The sequence below is a fragment of the Scyliorhinus torazame genome, chromosome 14 (genome assembly GCF_047496885.1).
Source record: "Scyliorhinus torazame isolate Kashiwa2021f chromosome 14, sScyTor2.1, whole genome shotgun sequence".
NCBI lineage: Eukaryota > Metazoa > Chordata > Chondrichthyes > Carcharhiniformes > Scyliorhinidae > Scyliorhinus > Scyliorhinus torazame.
In genome coordinates this window covers 133,438,948-133,458,846 of record NC_092720.1, presented here as the reverse complement: position 1 = coordinate 133,458,846, position 19,899 = coordinate 133,438,948, and the positions used below count along the sequence as shown (strand labels likewise).

The following is a 19,899-nucleotide window of genomic DNA, read 5'->3' as shown; positions in this document are numbered from 1 at the left end:
ATGACCTTTACTTAACTTCTGGATGAACGGCTCTGAGTCCCCACGTTGTCGGCTGGAAATCGTCAGGTTGGTCCTGGCTGCGGCTCATCTCTCTCAGGTAACGATTGTGGTCTTGAACTTGGCTGGTTGTTATTCTGCAATTGGAGCGGGCACAGGCCGGTCCCAAAAGAGGCCGATCCCTAGCACACAGGGCTTCTTATCCTTCTCTTTCGTGCCCTTTTGGGCGGGGCTAATTCAGGGTCCAATGGATCGATAGGGTTTCGATCACTTTGATCGATGCCGACCAATTAGGGGCAGGTACCTTGATGGCTGAGCGGGTCCTAGTCATTATTGTTCCAAGTGCGTATGCCTTTCCAAATTAGGGGAGGTGGCGCCGGGGAGTCTGCTACTGTTGCTATTTCTTAATTTGAGTCGATTATCCTGGGGAAATCGGTGATTGGCCTTTAACAGGTGCAAGTTTCAGTTCAGTCTGGTTTTCCTTTGCACAATACACAGGGGCTGTGTACTGTCTGTGTCCCAACTTGACCACAATTCCCTTTATCCTTTGCGGGTGGCCATTTTATGTGGTATTGGTCCCGTGACAAGTCAGTCATCCAACCAAGATCAGATACTATACTGAGTCTCCTGGTTAAATCTCTCTGTAAATAGACTGGTCTTCAAATAAAGAACCAACATTATTGTTTCACCGTCCTTGTGTATAGTTTGGACATTTACGTCAGAGAAGAAGAGGGGAACATGATGGCAGGACGGTAGCAATGTTTTTGAAGATTTGACTGAAAAATATGCAAACTTCAACCCTTCACATCCAGCAGACAAAACGAACTGGTGTGAAAATGAAACCGGTAACATAACTCGGCGGCATGATGGCACAGTGGTTAGCACTGTTAGCGGTTGCCTCATAGTGCCAGGGACCCAGGTTCAATTCCGGCCTTGGATGGCTGTCTGTGTGGAGTTTGCACCACCCCCCCCAAAATGTCTGCATGGTATTCCGGGTGCTCCTGTTTCCTCCCACAGTCCAAAGATGTGCAGGTTAGCTAGATTGGCCATGATAAAATTGCCCTTTTGTGTTCAGAAATGTACAGGTCAGGTGGGGTCATGGGGTTGCGATGATAGGGCGGGGGTGTGGACCTAAGTAGGGTGCTCTTTCAGGGGGTCGGTGCAGGCTCACTGGGCTGAATAGCCTCCTGCACTTTAGGGATTCTTCGATGATTCTATTCAATAATAACTCACCCTGTGCTAGTGATAGTGCAAATCTGTAGAAATCTTACATCCTGTACTTTCATTCTGGGATCACACCTCACTCCAGTCAGCAGTCATTGAGTGAGATTTTTCAAATCCAGAAGTATAGTGAAAGTCTACCTGCTGCAAAGATTTAAGCTGCAACAGAAATTATATGGCGATCTCCAGAGCCTTTCTTGAAGCGGAACTCCCCAGACAGTAGAGTTCATTACTGCTTACTGGAGGAAGGACCAACAGGAGACCTGGAAAAACAAAGTACAGCAGACTGGGCTAGGAAGAAGAATCTATCCAGCAACAGCTCTTAACAACTAGAAGAAACCTTTAAAGCGGCTTTTTGTTTTTCACTGTTTAATTCCACTCTTGAAGCTCTGCATCCAATTTCCCACCTAAATCACTGCTCCATGGGCAGAACGTAGCGCGACCTGGGAAGAATCCGAAAGAGCTGAATAATGCCACCATTGCAGTCAAGCAGAAACCGATGACTAAGGTTCTTAGTCACGACAGGTACTGCAACCAAAAGCAAAATCAACTATAAAAGAGCTGGAGGAAACTTGTAGAGCTTTCAAAAGCTCCAGAAAGCATCAGAATTCCTGCAAAGAGCTGAAAGATGACCACAAAATCTCCATCACTCAATTGGAAAGCGCCAGATCTCCGAGTTGAATTGACTTTGTTCTGACAACGTGTCAAGTTGTGTTTTCTGGACTCAATATTTCGAAGCCAGCTAAACAGGCCATTAAAATTAAAATTGCGATACGCACAAAGGTGGCCTACAGACTGAACGCATCAGGTCTGTTACGACCATCTTAAGAATCTAGATAAAATATGGTCAACATTCAATTGGGTGAAGCTCAACTTCACCTTCTGGATTTTATGTCTTTTAGGCAACAATGGAAAAAGACCCTTGACCAATTCATAAGTAAATGCAGAGACAGGGGCGTGATAATCAAGTTAAAAGCAAATTACTGCGGATGCTGAAATCTGAAACAAAAGAAAAATGCTGGAAAATCTCAGCAGGTCTGGCAGCATCTGCAGGGAGAGAAAAAGCTAACGTTTCGAGTCCGATTACTCTTTGTCAAAGAATAATCAAGTTCATGGCTGTATCTGCCCCGAATCGACGACAAACTATACATAATTTGACCACCACTGGTTGGATATCCAATACAACAAAGCCTAGTAAGCAATGTGGGCTCATATAAAGTAAGTTAAGTAAAGTCACCATAGTCCCAGATAACCATAGGCTTTTTCCCTTTGAGGGGTGTGGTAAACCACTGTTGCACCTCTTCGGTGATGTATGGTAGGACCTGCACTACAGTTACGTTGGTAGTCCCTGACTGCTGGCTCCGCCCAGTAGGCGGAGTATAAATATGTGTGTCTTCCATGCTGCAGCCATTTTGCCAGCTGCTGTGGGAGGCCACACATCTTAGAGCAATAAAGCCTAACTCAAGTCTTTGTGCAATTGATTGTGCATCAAGGGGGAGAGCTGACTGGCGGTGATTTAACCCGAGGGTCACCACACCTCAGGCGAGGGGCAAGGTTAAAAAGGCGGGGCCTTCATGAATATCCTCAGTCAGTACGGGGATTGAACCCATGCTGTTGGAGTCGCTCTGAATCAGGAACCAGCCGCCCAGCCAACAGAGCTAAACCATCCCCCAGGCTCATATATGCACACCAAGGAATTACCCAGACTTTAACACTGTACCCAAAGCATGTGGCACCACAGGACATTTGAAGTGCCAATGCCAAAGCAAAGACCAGCGCAAGTGATTCGACATCATGAGAAGCTCCAACCAGAGATCGGACTGGTATGGCATTCCAATCAACGATGAGTGTATACCAAACAGTGCCAAGACAAGATGCATAAAGATGCTTCACACTCTGGTGATGACGAGGACCTGACTATCGATATACAAAGTGAGCTGACTTTCAGCATGGTGAACATAAACTAATATATTGGCACAGTGGTACCACAGAAGCCTTTGCCACCATCCAGATTATATGTCCACAGTTGCAGAACTGGATACCAGTACCAGGTGCAAGCATATGTACCCACAGAAGTGGCAAGTGATGATTTAACTAACTAATGCCAAACTCATCACAAAATTCATTATGTTCCAGTGTCACTGTAAAAACTCACTCTGTCGTCTCAGCTTTTGTTATATTGTGGACACCATGGGTCTGTGATCACAGTCCTTCTGGTGTTCAAGGACCTGCCCTTGGTCACCATCCATAGTACCAACAAAACAAAGACCACAGACCTCCAGGTGCACCATCGGAAACCCTGTGCTGGGTTTCCAGCTGGGAGATGATCACCTTCACTGGGAGATGATCACCTTCACTGGGAGAAAATCACCTAACTTTGAAGTACAGATCATCAACCAACACTGAACTGAATATGTATACCCATTCCAAGTTTAAAGCTTCATACTGCAGAGCCAACACAATTGTTACTCTTATGACACCCTAGGTGGGTGCACAGTCGATTCCAGCCCCACAGACCCCCGAGTCCCAACACAAGAGAATTAACCAATAATTCATATAATGTTTCTGAGATCTTTGGCCCTTGACTACTCTAATGACTTACAGGCACCAGATTTGTACGTGAAATACAACTGTTTATTTATAACAAAAATAGCGATAAGACGTGCAATACTTTGGCCAGATAATCTCTTACTCCCCCACCTTACTGCCCCACCCTCTATCCAAACGCACACAAGACAGACACACCGAGGAAAGGGGAGGGGAAAAATAAGAGGATTAATATGGAATGGAAGATGAGTGTCCTTGCTTTGGATGTTGACGTTGTTGCAGCAGCAGGCTGTTCTTCCAGGACACAGGTTGATTGGAACCATTGGTTGGATTGCTAACAAGGATCTTCTGACAGTAGCATTCAGTCAGATCGCCCAGGCTGTAGGGTTTTCTCTGGAGTAATCACTTTAGCTTGTATTACTCTGGGCGTTCACTCAAAAGAACAGCCTGAGGCCTATGGGATAATTATTTGTTTGAATGACCAGCAGTTGTTCTGAGACAAGGGGCTGGATTCTCCGGCTCGGCGACCGGAGAATCCCGCCCGAGGTCAGTGGCCTGCATTTTGCCCGTGACAATCTTGCGGCAGGCAGGGCGGAAGAATCCAGCCCAAGAACATAGTTCCCCACAAAAAGTTTAAAAGGGTTTTGAACAACTGCCTCTGCTTTCAGCTGGTGGCATTTCTGGATGTCCTTAAGATTTTCTTTGTTTCTCCTCAAAACACTTTGAGCTATCTCCGAGTTTTACTTCCAGTCTCATTAGAATGTCCTCCAGCTTTACTGAGGAGAAAACAGAGTCTCCAATCAGGTGTCTGAGACCTTTCAAGGAGAGAAAAATTCAAAGAACCTCCTTCAACTTGGAGTTCAAGACCTGGATAACTTGGAAACACAGTCTCACAGAGGAAGGAACATTCCAGAACGGTCAGCACCAATCAGCATAGATTATCAGCTAGGTCCCGGCAATCTGAACAATTCATTGGCCGGCAGCCAAGTCCATCAGGAGGTGTTATCACTGATGTCAGACCAAATAGAATATTCTGCTGGAGCACCCTTTTTTTCAAATTAAAGGTGAAGTCTTTCTTAAAGGCATAGGTCCCATTAACTGTCCAGGTACAATAATTTAAATATCCAAAAGAACAGAAATTAAAAGGAAAAACAAGGGACTGATGGGGACTAACAGGACGATCCTGACACCACTCAGCAGACAAGTGCAGACAAACTTCCCCAGTCGACTCAATGGGCCGGGTGGCCTCCTTCTGCATTGTAAATTCTATGATATCTATGATGATATCACTCCGTGATACTGCCATCCCAGCACTATCTGAAAAACAGAGAAAGGTGAATGATGTGGATAACAAACAGAAACACCGAGCAGTCCTTTTGCAAACAGAACACGGTCGAAGATACAATACAAACAAAACATCCCGAATGAGCACCCTGAAAACATACAGCTGCCTCCAGCAAAGATCACCATACCTTAAATCTGGATGGATAAGCAAAATGCCAATACACTTCAGAGATTCTAAAATTTATTGCTCTGTGATAGAATTCATTCAGACACAATGCTAATTTATTTTGCTTTCACGTAAATAGTTGATTCTTCAAAGGTAAACTTTTAGTTTAGAAAAAAGGGGGGATGTAGTGATACAATGTGCTTATAACTTTAAGAGAACATTCTTAAACTACCATCAATCATACTACCTTGACAGAATGTGATGCACTAATCCCATAACTTGAAGTCTGTTTGCAAGCAGCAGGAATAGAGATCAGGGGCGCAATCTAACAGCCGCACCACGCCAGACTCGGGACGTGATGTGGACGGTAAATCAGACGAGAGGCCTCTCGCGAGATTTACCCGGCTTGCCACGCCTCGCTAGATCTAATGGGATGATGGGCGGGTCCTAAATTTGCAGTTAGGCGATCGGAGGCCCCCAAGTGGTAGGCCTCTGTCACTACTGATACTACCCGGCTACCCTGGCAGTGCCACACAGTTGCCAGCCTGGCACTGGCAGATTGACAGGGCCACTGCCAGGGTGCCAAGGTGGCACTTTCCCCGTGCTGAGGATCAGGGGGTGCCCTGTCCTTATGAGGGGGGGGGAGCTCAAGGACCTTCCAACAGGTTAGCCGGGGCATTGGGGAGGTCCAGGGGTATTGGTGGATCGCAATTTATAAATAGCGCCCCGTTTTCTTCCTGCACTAACAAATGAGCTCCTCGGTGTGTGAAAGAAAGGTAAGAGCCAGTTCCGTTCGATAGCTGGATCGTTCCCGGCGCTAAGCATCCCACTAAACCAGCCCACAAAGAACTTCTTTTTTCCCATTAAATTGCGCACCAGATCTAATTTTCATAGAATTTACAGTGCAGAAGGAAGCCATTCGGCCCATCGAGTCTGCAGCGGCTCTTGGAAAGAGCACCCTACCCAAGGTCCACACCTCCACCCTATCCCCATAACCCAGTAACCCCACCCAACACTAAGGGCAATTTTGGACACTAAGGGCAATTTAGCATGGCCAATCCACCTAACCTGCACATCTTTGGACTGTGGGAGGAAACCGGAGCACCCGGAGGAAACCCATGCACACATGGGGAGAACATGCAGACTCCGCACAGACAGTGACCCAAGCCGGCAATCGGACCTGGGACCCTGGAGCTGTGAAGCAATTGTGCTATCCACAATGCTACCATGCTGCCCTTGTACTTGGCCTACTGACAATCCAGGTATAATCTTATCTTCAGATAAAGAACCCACATATTGTTTCACCAATCCTTGTGTGTTATTAGTATGTTTACATCAAAGAGAAGAAGACTGTAACACTGATTTGTGAATGTGCTGTTTGCTATTCAATAATGGATGTGTATTGGAAAATGGATCATCATTTTTTGGAGCTGTTCAGGTGGCTAAATTTGACTTTTCAAAATGGCTGTCAGAAACATGTGACCACTTTGCCTAGTGATGCTCTTTCCCAAATGTTCTGCCCAAGTTTGTTTCATGGTGGCACAGTGGTTAGCACTACTGCTTGTAGCGCCAGGGACCCGGCCATGGGTAACTGTCTGTGTGATGTTTTCAATTTCTCTTCATGTCGGCGTGGGTTTCCTCCAGGTGCTCCTGCTTCCTCCCAGTCCAAAAATGTGCAGGTTAGGTGGATTGGCCATGCTAAACTGCACCTTGTCTAAGGATGTGCAGGTTTGGTGGGATTACACGGACAAGGTGGGGGAGTAGGATCTTTTCAAGGGTCGGTGCAGATCTGCTGGGCTGAATGGCCTCCTTCTATACTTTAGGGATTCTAGGGATTCTATGGTTGACTTCCTTGTATGAAGCAACTTCCCGTTCCTCAGTGTTACAGCGTCAATCAATATTATGGATGTCAATGCATTTTAGTACTTGATGGATAATCTTTAACTAATCCAGGCAGTTGTCAATGTGACTATTCTATGTAGTGCTGACATCCTCCTTCACTTAAATGTTTACTTCTCTGAACACCATACGTGTTGGTGTAATGGGTTATCATCAGCAGTGCTTCAATCTTAACGGGATCTGTCTGTAGTATCATCTTCAGAGTCATTCCTTCATTTTATGCTTGTTCAGTGTGATGTTGCCTCAGTAAGAGTTTCCGCTTTCTCAGCATTATCCTGTTCATCTGGACCGAGCTTTAGGTTTCATCCCCCATGTCAGCAAGTCACTCCAGATTTTCAAGTGTCACATGAAGCCGTCCTGGAATGCCTTTCAGAATGGAATGAGCAAACAACTTTGCCTCATGAAACATGTTAAAACTGTCCATCGCGGTGGTAAATTTTGCTCATGCTAATTTGGGCAGAAGGCCATTTATATTTTGAAGTTAATGCCTTCAAGAAGCTTTGGATTGCTATCAGGCACACTTCATCATTTGCCATCATTATCAATCAAGTAGGTTGCATGAGCTTTCCTATCACCAAGCTTATTAATGGGCATCTTATCTAACTCTGCATATAGTTCTCGGTAGTTTCCTGACTGGCAACTGCCTGGGGTGAGACCTCAGAATGAATGTGAAGATGGAAGTATACATACTAACTTCCCATCCTTAAAGACGTGCTGGTAGACAGCCACTGCATCTCATTTTGTGGGTTTTCATGAATGTTCCAGTAATCTATTGCCATTTATTGTAAAGGTTAAGCATTTAAAATTGATTTTTACCCACTATGGAGTTAAAATTTGGTGCTGTACTTGGGATTTCTACCTTATGGCTCTCTTGTCCAGTGGCTCCGTTTCTGAGTATTATAATCTGTAGCTGCTGTTTGTCTTTGCGCTGATTTCTAGGCTTTGGGCATATATTAAACTTGCACCTCAAGCTGGGCAGGACATTTCTTCTCGAATTTTCTTGCTACTTCGGCACCTTTATAAATTTGACTTCTGGAGCCATTTTCTGTGCTAAAGAATGAACTTCTTCAGTTCTTAATCCCTTCAGCTCTGTTGATTCGCAAGCTTTAAATTCCAGTCTATTTCTTGTAGGATTCTCTCCCAGGTACCGATGTCCAGTATCCCAACATCAATGGGCCAGGACTCTCTCTTGAGTCCTCAGAATCTGCCCTCGCTGAGGTGCATAGGAGTGTCACGTTTTGGGGATTGTTGAAAGTGTAATGTTCACGTATTTCATTACTTTCCCCAACACACTACTGTTTTGTTTTGGCCTGGATGCTCTCTCACTATGAATCGTATTTCAACCTATCATAAATTGAAGACCTGCAGGTATTTTCACTGCCTTCCTGGTACTGCAGGTATTTGGAATGGTAACTCTGACACCTTTCTGGCTGCTTAATGAGAGAGAGTGCAATCACATAGCTGTCCCACATTCTGCCAAAGCTTTTCTAATTGCTCAATTACGTGGTGTGTCTCATTTTACTGGCAGGAGGACATTTCGAATAATCGATTTGTAAGCCTGTATGGTGGCAGCAGTCACGGTACATAACATTTTAATTACCTTGTTTTAAAGTGATTCTCCAGCTGATATCGAGTAGCGTACAGTCAAGATAGAATGTTGCTGGGACTTATAATAATAATAATCTTTATTGGCACATTAAAGAAGTTTCTGTGGTAAGCCCCTAGTCGCCATATTCCGGCACCTGTTCGGGTACGCAGAGGGAGAATTCAGAATGTCCAATTCACCTAACAAGCACGTCTTTCAGGACTTGTGGGAGGAAACCGGAGCACCCGGAAGAAACCCATGCAGGCATAGGGAGAACATGTAGATTCCGCGCAGACAGTGACCCAAGCTGAGAATCAAACCTGGGACCCTGGCGCTGTGAAGCAACAGTGCTAATCACTGTGGTGCTGTGGTACTGAAGCACTCACCTTTAGGATAAGGCCAGTAGCAGACCAGCTCGGAAGTCTTCCTGCAGTCCCAACTTGCTTGCAGCAATGCCTGGATATCAAAGCACAATGCTGGGATACTCCCCAACTGTCTGCAAGTAAGTGGGCTTCAAGAGTCTGACTGCAAATGTTCTTCCTTTTCATTCGAATTACTCTCTAAAACATTTGGGGGCTGTGGAACTGTTGTCGCCACCGCTCCCAACCTGGGGAATCAACGTAGCCTGCATAGCTCCACTCGAAACAACAATCCATCCTATCATAATTAGCACAGCTCCATTGGGTGCATTGTGGACATCTCTCTCTGTTCACTGGAATTCTGCATGCCACTATCGTTCCTCCTTCCATTCCAGGTTTAGATGTTGTCCACCCACCCAGTCCTTCTCCTACCCTGGCCTGTTCTTTCCTGATGGTTCAGTATCTATTGTCTCCCAACACCAGCGACCCTCACCCTGCCTTGTACAGTGATTGCACTCTCTGAATACTCACATCGTTGCTGCAACTTAAAAGTCCATGAGATGCTGGGACTCCGCTTTTCCTGCCGACAACCCTATTTTGTTCTGTCGAGCTGATTCTAAGAACCATTTGCCAGAGCCACGTTTCAAATCTGTAATCCTCTTCTCGGCGGCCTTTTGAGGGCCCAGCTCACGTGTAAGGCACAATGCTCCACACCAGGGATTTTGCCAGTTGTTTTCCGAATTGCGGGCCATTGTTATTTTTCATTCCGCTGACAGGTTGCAGAGTGGGGGACTTGCAACCTGTCTTGATTTTCTTTAAAGCAGCAATTCGTGAACAAATATTTCCCCCAAGATCAGCGCAGTTTGCAAATGATTATTTTCTTATTAGCCGACATAGCTGAGTTGGTGGCACTCACACCTGAGTTAGGAAGTTTGTAGTTACAAATTCCGCTCCCAAGACTTGAGGACAAAGTCGAGGCTGACACTTTGGTGCAGTGCTGAGATGCCTGCTGCATTGTTAGTGGGGCCATATTTGGATGAGACATTTAGCCAAGGCTCTCTCAGATGGAAGTAAAATGGCACAATTTTTAAGAAGCGTTAGGGGATTTCTCTCTCCCTGATGTCCTGTATCATGATATGCAAACATGCAGCTAATGAACACATAGAATAGGACACGACCAATGAGCAGTCAGGACATTCAGGGGTGGTATCTCACGATAAAAGGGATGAGGCACTCACACCCCGCCTCTTTCCACCGACCAACATCTACAGAGTGAGACAGGGTGTATCCTCAGCATCACATCCCAGCATGTGGCTTAGAGCAAGGCCGGTTCACTTAGACTGAGTTACTACATTTAGATTAGCAGAGAGTCGAACTCATTGAGAACTGTGCTAATAGTTCAATAAAACACATTGAACTCACTTCAAAGTCTGGAGCTTCTTTTACTCAAAACTGCATCAAGTGACAGCTTGTGTTATTCCAAATTACATAACACAACATCCTGCCAATATTTACCCCTCTGTCAACACTACAAAAACGGATTGTGGGCATTATCGCATTGCTGTTTCTGGGAGCTTAATGTGCGTAAATTGGCTGCTGTTTTCTACTTTATATTACAGAGATGAACTTCAAAAGCACTTCATTGGCTTAAAAGTGCTTTGGTGATGCCCGGTGGTTGTGAAAAGCGCTATGTAAATGCAAGTCTTTTCATTTTGTTTTGGGAATTAGTACACGGCTCATAACCATTCCGTTCCAAAGTCTTTTCTTGTCTGCCTGTGACCAGGATGAGGTTTAACAGGCTGTGAGGGGTTATTTTGATGAAAACAAAACAAGCTACAACTTCGGGAGTGCAGCAGGTTCATTATTTTGTAGTATTGCTCAAAGACAAGTCATACTGATTGAATAAAGTGGTCATCACTGTTGTCCCGCATGTTCAATCCCAGTGAAGTAAAGCAGTTTTAGCAATTTGTATCTGCCCTCCCTCCCTCCACTCCAGCCGAGCCAAGAATGTGTGAACACAAGGATACCCTTTTGTTACACCCCAGTATTATGCTGTTTTGGGTTCAGATATTGGAAGGTTAAGGACTTGCTATTGATTGTACGATGCTCAGATTTCCCCAAGGCGTGATCTGCCCTTTTTCTGAAGAATTTCTGGTTAAACGCTTAACTTGTAATTCTTAACACCAATTTCAGTTAAGCTGGTCGTTTCCTTCCAGTTTCCCTGTTCGAAATGGTGGTCTTCCCTCTTGCCAGTGTGGTGATATGCATGCACACACAAATGTATATATTTGTATAAACGTATAAAACTGCATATCAGTATACGTAATCACTGGTATGACCTCCGGCCAGTGGGTGGCGCCAGACATGCATCACGTGACTGAGGTGACCTGCCAGTTGGTAATAGGACGTACAACAGGAGAGTCGCACTTAGTGTAGCTCCCTAGCAATTTGAGTAACTGTGTCTGTACCAGCCTCCCCGAACAGGCGCCGGAATGTGGCAACTAGGGGCTTTTCACAGTAACTTCATTTGAAGCCTCCTTGTGACAATAAGCGATTTTCATTTCATTTTCATTTTCTGCATATAAATCTGTTAGTTATCTTTCCAAGTGTTTGACAAATCATCATTCTGGTTGAACACATATATATGTTCTGTGTGTATCTTCATCATCGGGGGAACCACGGAACACATCACCCAGGAACTATGACTCCAACACATGATAAAGAATGTTGAGGGGGGTGCTGCACTATCAAAGCTGCCACGTTTTGAATAAGATATTAATCGGAGGCCCCTGTTTAGATCCACATAAAAGATTTTGTAGCTTTCTTCAAAGAACAGATAGGAAGCTGTCACTCAACCAACCCCATCACAAGCACAGGCGAGCTGATCATTTGTCATGCTGCTGCTGCTTCTGGGATCTGACTGTGTACAAATTGGCTGTCGCGTGGCGCTTTTGAAACCACGGTGCCTGCATTTCAAGACATTCTGAGGCTGTAAGAGGTTTTAAATCCACAACTGTTCTTTCTGGTTGTCTCTTTGAGTTACTCTCTTCCCTCCCTGCCCATCACTCTCCGTGCTGTCCCATGGTTTCATTGAGGTAACAAGACTAGAGGTAACAACAAACTAGAATGCAATTCCAGGTGGAGTAGGGGGGTGAGGATTGAGAAAAGAGGGTTTTGGAAGGGTAATAGTAATCCCTGATTCACAGTGCAGCATCATCGAGAAGGGAAAGTTGGAGTCTTGGAGAAAGGTATTGTCATAATCCCCGTGTAACTTTTTAAATGAGATGAATTTCCCAAACGACCAACGAACATAACCAAAGGATAGATTTTGCTTTGTAAAGATTTTTACTGCAACAAAAAAACTAAAATGAACACAGATCAAATATGACATAATAGGCAATTAATATATTGAACTGAAGAAAAGGTACTTCCCCATCAACTGCCTAACACAATTGAGATGTATCTCACAACTCCTTTCATTGTGCTCTAACTTCTGGAAGGTATGTAGTTTTGCTAACTTTTGGTTGGCTCTTAAATGTTGCTCGTTGTGTCTTTACTTAATTTGCTCCGTTTCTATAACCTTTGCTCTGGGCAGCACAGTAGCATTGTGGATAGCACAATTGCTTCACAGCTCCAGGGTCCCAGGTTCGATTCCGGCTTGGGTCACTGTCTGTGCAGAGTCTGCACATTCTCCCTGTGTCTGCGTGGGTTTCCTCCGGGTGCTCCAGTTTCCTCCCACAGTCCAAAGATGTGCAGGTTAGGTGGATTCGCCATGATAAATTGCCCTTAGTGTCCAAAATTGCCCTTTGTGTTGGGTGGGGTTACTGGGTTATGGGGATAGGGTGGAGATGTTGACTTTGGGTAGGGTGCTCTTTCCAAGAGCCGGTGCAGACTCAATGGGCCGAATGGCCTCCTTCTGCATTGTAAATTCTTTGATAATCTACGAGTCACCAGGTATCTTCATGATACCACCATGAGATTCAAGTTCAAGTGCTGATGAATAACTCAATACACCAGTTAGTAACCTTCAAATCAAAACACATTTATGATACACAGTCAATCACTACTCATGCATAAAACTCTACTTACTAGACTATCTCTAACACTAAAAGGCCTATACTTAGCTTTGGAACTGGCCCACCAGGTCAGAGGAACAAATGGCCTTTCGTTCAATTCTGAGTCTGCAGGATTCAAAGCTGGTATAGACTGGTAGCTAGGAGCGCCTATCTCGTAGCGTTCGTTGACTGGTGACTCACTTGGTTGGTGCAGCTACTAGACAGGTCACGATCAAGGGTTGTTTCGAGCTGCTGAGAGACCCTGCCAAGAAGGACGAATTGAACTTGGGGACTCTATTTTATAGTCCCCAGAGGCTTCGCGCCATTCAGGGCGGACCCCGTACCTGGTTCCAAGTGATTGGACTAAGTTTGATCACTTGGATCGATTTCTCCAATACTGGAGCTAACCTGATCGCTGGGCGGTTCCTAAGTGTCCGTTGGCCTTCCTTTGTCTTGGCTCCTGCTGGCGCCGAGGAGTCTGGCTTGGCCTTGTTTACCTTAACTGTTTCCAATTGTTCCCGGGGATCACTCATTAATATGTAGATGGTTGTTAGTTTCAGTGCTGTCTGGGTTCCTGTAAGTTCTGATATACAGGAAGCTTTGCACCTGCTGTTTTTCCTGCGTTTGACTGAATTTCCCTGCATTCTTAGCAGATCTCTGTTTTAAAGTCGGGAAGTGGCCAACCCAGGTGGCTACAGTAGCATTACAAGAACAAGTCCAAAGTCACTCCTGGCATTTTAGCAGGTTCTCCCTGCCACACATGGTTGGAACTTTCGATGTCCTTCAAAATTCGGTCCACTCAGTCTGAGTCATTCAGATCTGACTTCCACCAGCAAGAATCACCCGGGTGATCCTTCATTTCTTAAATCTCCAAAAACACCATTAGTTTGCTCTCTCTTCCTTTGAACTAAAAATCAACTCTCATAAGTTCTCCAAAACAATAGCCTCCTTTTTCCTCAACACTATCTCTCTCTTTTTCTACCTTGTCTTAAAAAGTAGCTATCTCGGGTGTGAAAACTGTCACTTGATATTTCAATAGGTTTCTGTCTGAGTTTCTTTCCTCCATGGCCAACAGATCACATGGGCCTGTCTCTGAATGCAGAGGGTTGCAATGAGTTCACTATTCCCCTGCCAGAACAAACTGTTTCACCTAATGTTAAAGGAGACATATGAAACATAACCATCTTGTAGAGTCTAGCATTCATTGCAAGATTTGTAAATACACAGAATGCTGACTCAAACATGGTACGAAGTCTTACAACACCAGGTCAAACATGGTGTGAGCATTAATCGCAGACATCGCTGTCTGACTATTCATGGAGATTGGCTATTCTCATTCCCTAAACAATGGAAAGTTATGAAAAGTAGCTTTGCATAAAGATACTGTGCAATTTCCAATTTTATTTTGATTTTAAGTTGTTCTTCAGCAGTGTTGTAACAAATTCCCGAAGTACGCTGGATATGAATGATTTGGAGCATAATTCCTTTCGGAGTAAGTAGAGGCCTTTTAGCCTTGTCTAATCCATCCTTCTCCAGATGTATTCTCAAATCAGCTTTCACACTATTTTTCACCCTGCAGCAACTGATCAAATAGTTCTGTGCTTACATGTCCCTCCCGGGAACTCATCTCTTGGTGGGAACTGGGTGTGCTGGGCCTTTTTTTGATCTTTACATGTACTTTTCAATTCTGTGCCAAGTTCTTGAGTGGGCAGGGGGGGCAGCATGAATGAAAGGGCTGGGAAATCAACTGAGATGGTGGTGGGTGGGGCTTAGAACCAAGAGTGAATAAGGGAAGGGGCTGAGATGTGTAGCATGTTCTGTTTAATTCCTCCACGTGGTCAATCTGTTGCTAATGTCACTCCCTCTTTTCCTTTGGCAGAGGCTTTTACGTCCTTGATTCACGTTGCAAGCAATCACACCAACTCCTTGTTCAAGACCGGGTACAGGACAATGGCAAAGGAGGCTACAGAGGTGGTGAAAGGCTTGTTTACTGACCTATCCCTCTATGTCCTGGATTTGAGCTGGAACATTGAGGACATCGTCCTGAGTTTCTTCGACAGCCTTTTCCCATTGGTTTACAATCGGCTAATACAACCTGGACTCAATGAGGTTTCCGTGGATTATTTGGAGTGCCTACGATTGGCCAGGCAGGACATCAACCCCTTTGGAGCTTACCCGATGAAGATGGTGGCTGAGATGACCAGGCCACTGCAGGCAATGAAAACCCTCCTCCAAGTCTTGAATGTAGGCAGCGAAGTGATAAATATGACCAAGAATGTCGTTTTCACCCGAGAGTGTACCAGAGCCCTGGTGAAAATGGGATATTGTTCTCACTGCCATGGCCTTACTCTGATCAAACCCTGTGTTGCATACTGTCTCAATGTAATGCGGGGATGTCTCGCTAATGTTGCAGATATTGATCCACACTGGCGGGGCTATATTTCAAACTTGGATGAGCTCACCAGTATTATTACAGGACCACGAGGTGTGGAACAGGCATTGCTAAGGGTGGCACCAATGGTCAATGAAGCTATTTTGCACGCTCAGCTGAACGGACCAGAAATCTCCACTACAGTAAGTAATGATTACAGTGAGTTACTGCCAGTGTTCAGACACTTCTAGGTTTGCATTGGACTAAAACACAGGCAGGTAGGGTCCGCATTTTTCTGAGTGTATCTATGCCTCTCTCAAATTTGCATATCTACTGCGTCTTTCTTTCAATTGTTGTCTCTGTGTTACTGCGCCTTTGTACGTGTGTTTCTGTGTGTGTGTGCGTGTCTCTCTCTCTCTCTCTTTTGTTTGTCGCTGTTTGTATTGCTGTTTGCCTGAGCATCTCTTTTTCTGTTTTCCTGCATTTCTGTCTCTATTTATCTATTTCTTTCTGCCTCCACCCTACCCCCACCCTATCTTCGCTCTCTCCACCAGAGTTTTATCGCTCTCTCTCATCACTTTATCTGCCTGTGTGCGAATCCTTGGCCGGAATTTTCCAACCCATCACGCCGGCAGGATCTTCCGGCACCGCCACTGGGCTGGCGAACCATTGAAATCTCTGTGCACATTGCCGGGACTGGAAAATCCCACCAGCTTGAAGGGCTGGAAAATTGCGGCCTTTGTTTCTCCTCAGGTTGGTTTGTCTGTGGGTGGGATTTTCCAGCCCTTCCCCACTGGCGGGACTGGAGAGCTGTGCAAATTACCAATGACGTTGGCGGGACTGGAAGATTCTACCAATAGCCAATGGCAAACTGCCTCCGCCTTGGGGGGGGGGGCGGGGGTGCGGGGGATGACTGGAAAATGCTGGCCTATGTCACTTGTTGGTTTCTCTGTTGATCTGCCTGTCTCTTTCCTTTTTCTCCCTCCTTCCTCTCTCCCTTCCTTTGCTTCACCTCTGTTTAATTTCGTACCTGTCTTTCTCCCTCTCTCCTATGTCCTTCTCTCTCTCTCTCTCGCTCTCACTAGCTTCCTCTTCTTTTTCTGTCGTTTTGCTGCAAAGAGTAAATAAGTTTCTATCGATCTCGATTAAGGTTTGTGTAGACTTTGAGCTGCACAGCACAAATTAAGCAGCCTGGCTCCCGCACAGTGTGGCCAATTGTTTGAAACTGTTTAAAATCTTCTTTGTTGGGTTGTCAGTATTTGAAATAATGAGAGGTCTAAATCGTAGGTGTCAGTCGTGGCTTGGTTGGCAGCAGTCCCACTCCAGAGAATTGAGCACAAACTCTTGGCTGAGGCTCTCGGTGAAGTTCTGGGGGGGAGGGGGGGGGTTTGCGGCTGGGTGGTCAGAGGGCTTTCGGATGAGGCATTGAACTAAGGCTCTCTCTGCCCTCTCAGTTGGGCATATAAATCGTGCGACACCATTTCGAACAAGACAAAGGGAGTTCACCCTGATGTACTGCCCAATACTTATCCCTCGTTAAAAATGGATTGTCTGGTCATTATCACATGGCTATTTGTGCTTCTGACATTACAACAGTTAACACTTAATAGTGAATGAAGTAATTCTGATCATGAAGTAGGGCAGCACGGTAGCATTGTGGATAGCACAATTGCTTCACAGCTCCAGGGTCCCAGGTTCGATTCCGGCTTGTGTCACTGTCTGTGCGGAGTCTGCACATCCTCCCCGTGTGTGTGTGGGTTTCCTCCGGGTGCTCCGGTTTCCTCCCACAGTCCAAAGATGTGCAGGTTAGGTGGATTGGCCATGATAAATTGCCCTTCGTGTCCAAAATTGCCCTTAGTGTTGGGTGGGGTTACTGGGTTATGGGGATAGGGTGGAGGTGTGGACCGTGGGTAGGGTGCTCTTTCCAAGAGCCGGTGCAGACTCGATGGGTCGAATGGCCTCCTTCTGCACTGTAAATTCTTTGATAATCTATGATAATTTTTGTGAAAGGTCTTGAGATCATGATACAAGTTTGTTCTTTCGCCCGTCGATTTAGAAAGGGAGAACAATGGTCAGCTGGAATCTCTGCTCTCGATTGCTACCCAGTGATCTTCTGCTGCCACATATGGACCTTCAGAGGGGACTGCTCCTCCCCCGACACCTACAACTACCTAAACTGTAGACATTCGCAGAGTAGGATTACGTGCGTGCGAATTGGCCACTTGGGTGGGCTGGCAGAGAGGCTGCGGAGCGGTCCTGCAGCATGAATTTGGTGTCTTCCGGAGGGGAGTGATGGGGTAGGAGAGGTGCCATTAAATGGATAGTCATCCATGCATGAAATATCGGGCTTGCAAGGAGAATGTTTAGTTATAAATATGGTATCAAATCGCATAGGCAATTTGGAGATGTTCAGGGAATTTGCAAAACTGCCAGTAGTGTTCGAACAGTATTTACAAACATCTTCAAGAATGTGCACTTCTGTACAATCGAGAACAACAGCACTGTCCCTTTAAATGTGAGTGGGATGTGGAGAGTGCACAGCAGGTAAAGAATAGATATTTCATTTCTGTTTCGAAGCAAGCTGGCAGCATTTTCCTTTCACTAATGTTTTCTGACAGGAAACGTTGAGCTGAAATCACACACAAAATAAATAAATAAATAAATTTGAAGAACGGCCGAGGTGATTTTTCTTTTCTGAAGAACCGCTTAGTGGGAACATTTCCACAAAAATCAGCAAAAAACAAAAATATGAGAAGCCTCATTATGCCGACTGTGAAGGATCCTGCCAGATCCCTGTGTGCCAGTGTGCTGGATGGGCAGCCTTTGAGCTTCGCTATCAAAGCAGGCTCTGAATATTTTTTTTTGCTTGTTGGCAGTTCTCCTGTTTGAGGCTTTAAGGGCTGACTTGCTGCCGCTGGGAGCTGTAGATGCTTGAAAGGGCTGTACGGTTACCAAGCAGCAGACATAGACTGCTTCAAGTGAGGTGGAAAAGACCAGAAATTTATTGTTGGCCCAGTTCGTCCAGGCTTTTTAAACACCGCATGTAGCGCCCCCACCAGCCGCCCCCCCCCCCCCCCTCCCCCCCACTTTGGGGAAGGTGGGGACACCCAAACAGCAGATATTTCTAACCATTGGACACTCATTTGACAATCACAGCTGGCTGAATGGTGCAATGGTTTCTTAACAGTTATTGCTCTCCAAAGTGCAGTGTCACTAATTGGAGCAGAATTATTCCAATTTGTACTGGAGCTTGTGCCCACGAGTTGGGTGGGTTTTGTGTAAGATGACCCCCTCTCTTGAGAACACCCTACCTCTTGTCATCTGTTTCGGAGCTTCTGGCCACCCTGAGGAGTTGCTCCTGGTCATCTGTGAAGCGTTGTGGTCGTACAATCATTGTGGCACAGGCGGAGGGCCACTCAGCCCATCTGTGGAGTTGAATATCAAGCCTTCACCCTCTTGCCTCACAATGCCCCTAACTTTCAGTGGCACTTGGGTCCCAGGCTGTGTAAAAAGCAGCCCTCACTACACCACTTGAGCTTTTGCTCTCTACATCAGACATGCTTGCCACCCCACCGATTGGAAACACCAACCAGCTAGAGACTGAGAGTAAAAGACGGCAGAATAGCAACAGCCTGACTTCATGTAACAACCTTCAAGGTAGCAAAAATGTCCTGAAGCCTTGACAGCTTGGTCAAAAGTAAGTTTTGAGGAGTATCTTGGAAAAGGAGCGAGAGGTGGAGAGGATTAGAGAAGGAATTCTCTGGACCAGTGCCTTGTAATAATGGTACCAGAAGAACATTTACCTCCTTTATCAAAGTGAGCTGCCCAGTTTCTGTTGGTTAAGAGGCTAAAACCTCTCAGTTTAGTTTCAGCACTAATCTCAGTTGGAAAGGGTTGACATTTGATTGAGGTGTTATAAAAGACAGAAAGACTACATGCAGCAAAGCCGAGCGCATCTCAAAGCTCGCTACAGAAGATGAAGCACTCTGGAAGTGCAGTCATTGTTGTAATGTAGGACACGCAGCAGTGAAATGTGCACAGCAAGCTCCCACAAACTGCAATAATTGGCCACATAAATCTGTTTTCACTATGTTGATGGAGGAATAAAAATTGGTAGGACTCCCGGGAGAACTTTGCATAGCACAGTGGGTAGCACAGTTGCTTCACAGCTCCAGGGTCCCAGGTTCGATTCCCGGCTTGGGTCACTGTTTGTGCAGAGTCTGCACGTTCTCCCCGTGTGTGCGTGGGTTTCCTCCGGGTGCTCTGGTTTCCTCCCATAGTCCGAGGATGGGCAGGTTAGGTGGATTAGCCATGCTAAATTGCCCTTAGTGTCCAAAAAACGTTAGGTGGGGTTACGGGGATAGGGTGTGGGGATAGAGTGGAGGTATGGGCTTAGGTAGGGTGCTCTTTCCAAG

The 19,899-nt window shown here is 45.7% G+C and overlaps 1 protein-coding gene across 2 annotated transcripts in view; it reads left to right on the top strand.

The window, feature by feature from the left end:
- gpc5b (glypican 5b) overlaps nucleotides 1-19,899 on the top strand; it is a 945,490-nt gene that overhangs the window by 307,614 nt on the left and 617,977 nt on the right. For both annotated transcript variants that reach the window (XM_072474918.1, XM_072474917.1), the window contains exon 3: nucleotides 14,993-15,687. In XM_072474918.1, the coding sequence (XP_072331019.1) occupies nucleotides 14,993-15,687 (695 nt within the window). The remainder of the gene's footprint in view (nucleotides 1-14,992; nucleotides 15,688-19,899) is intronic.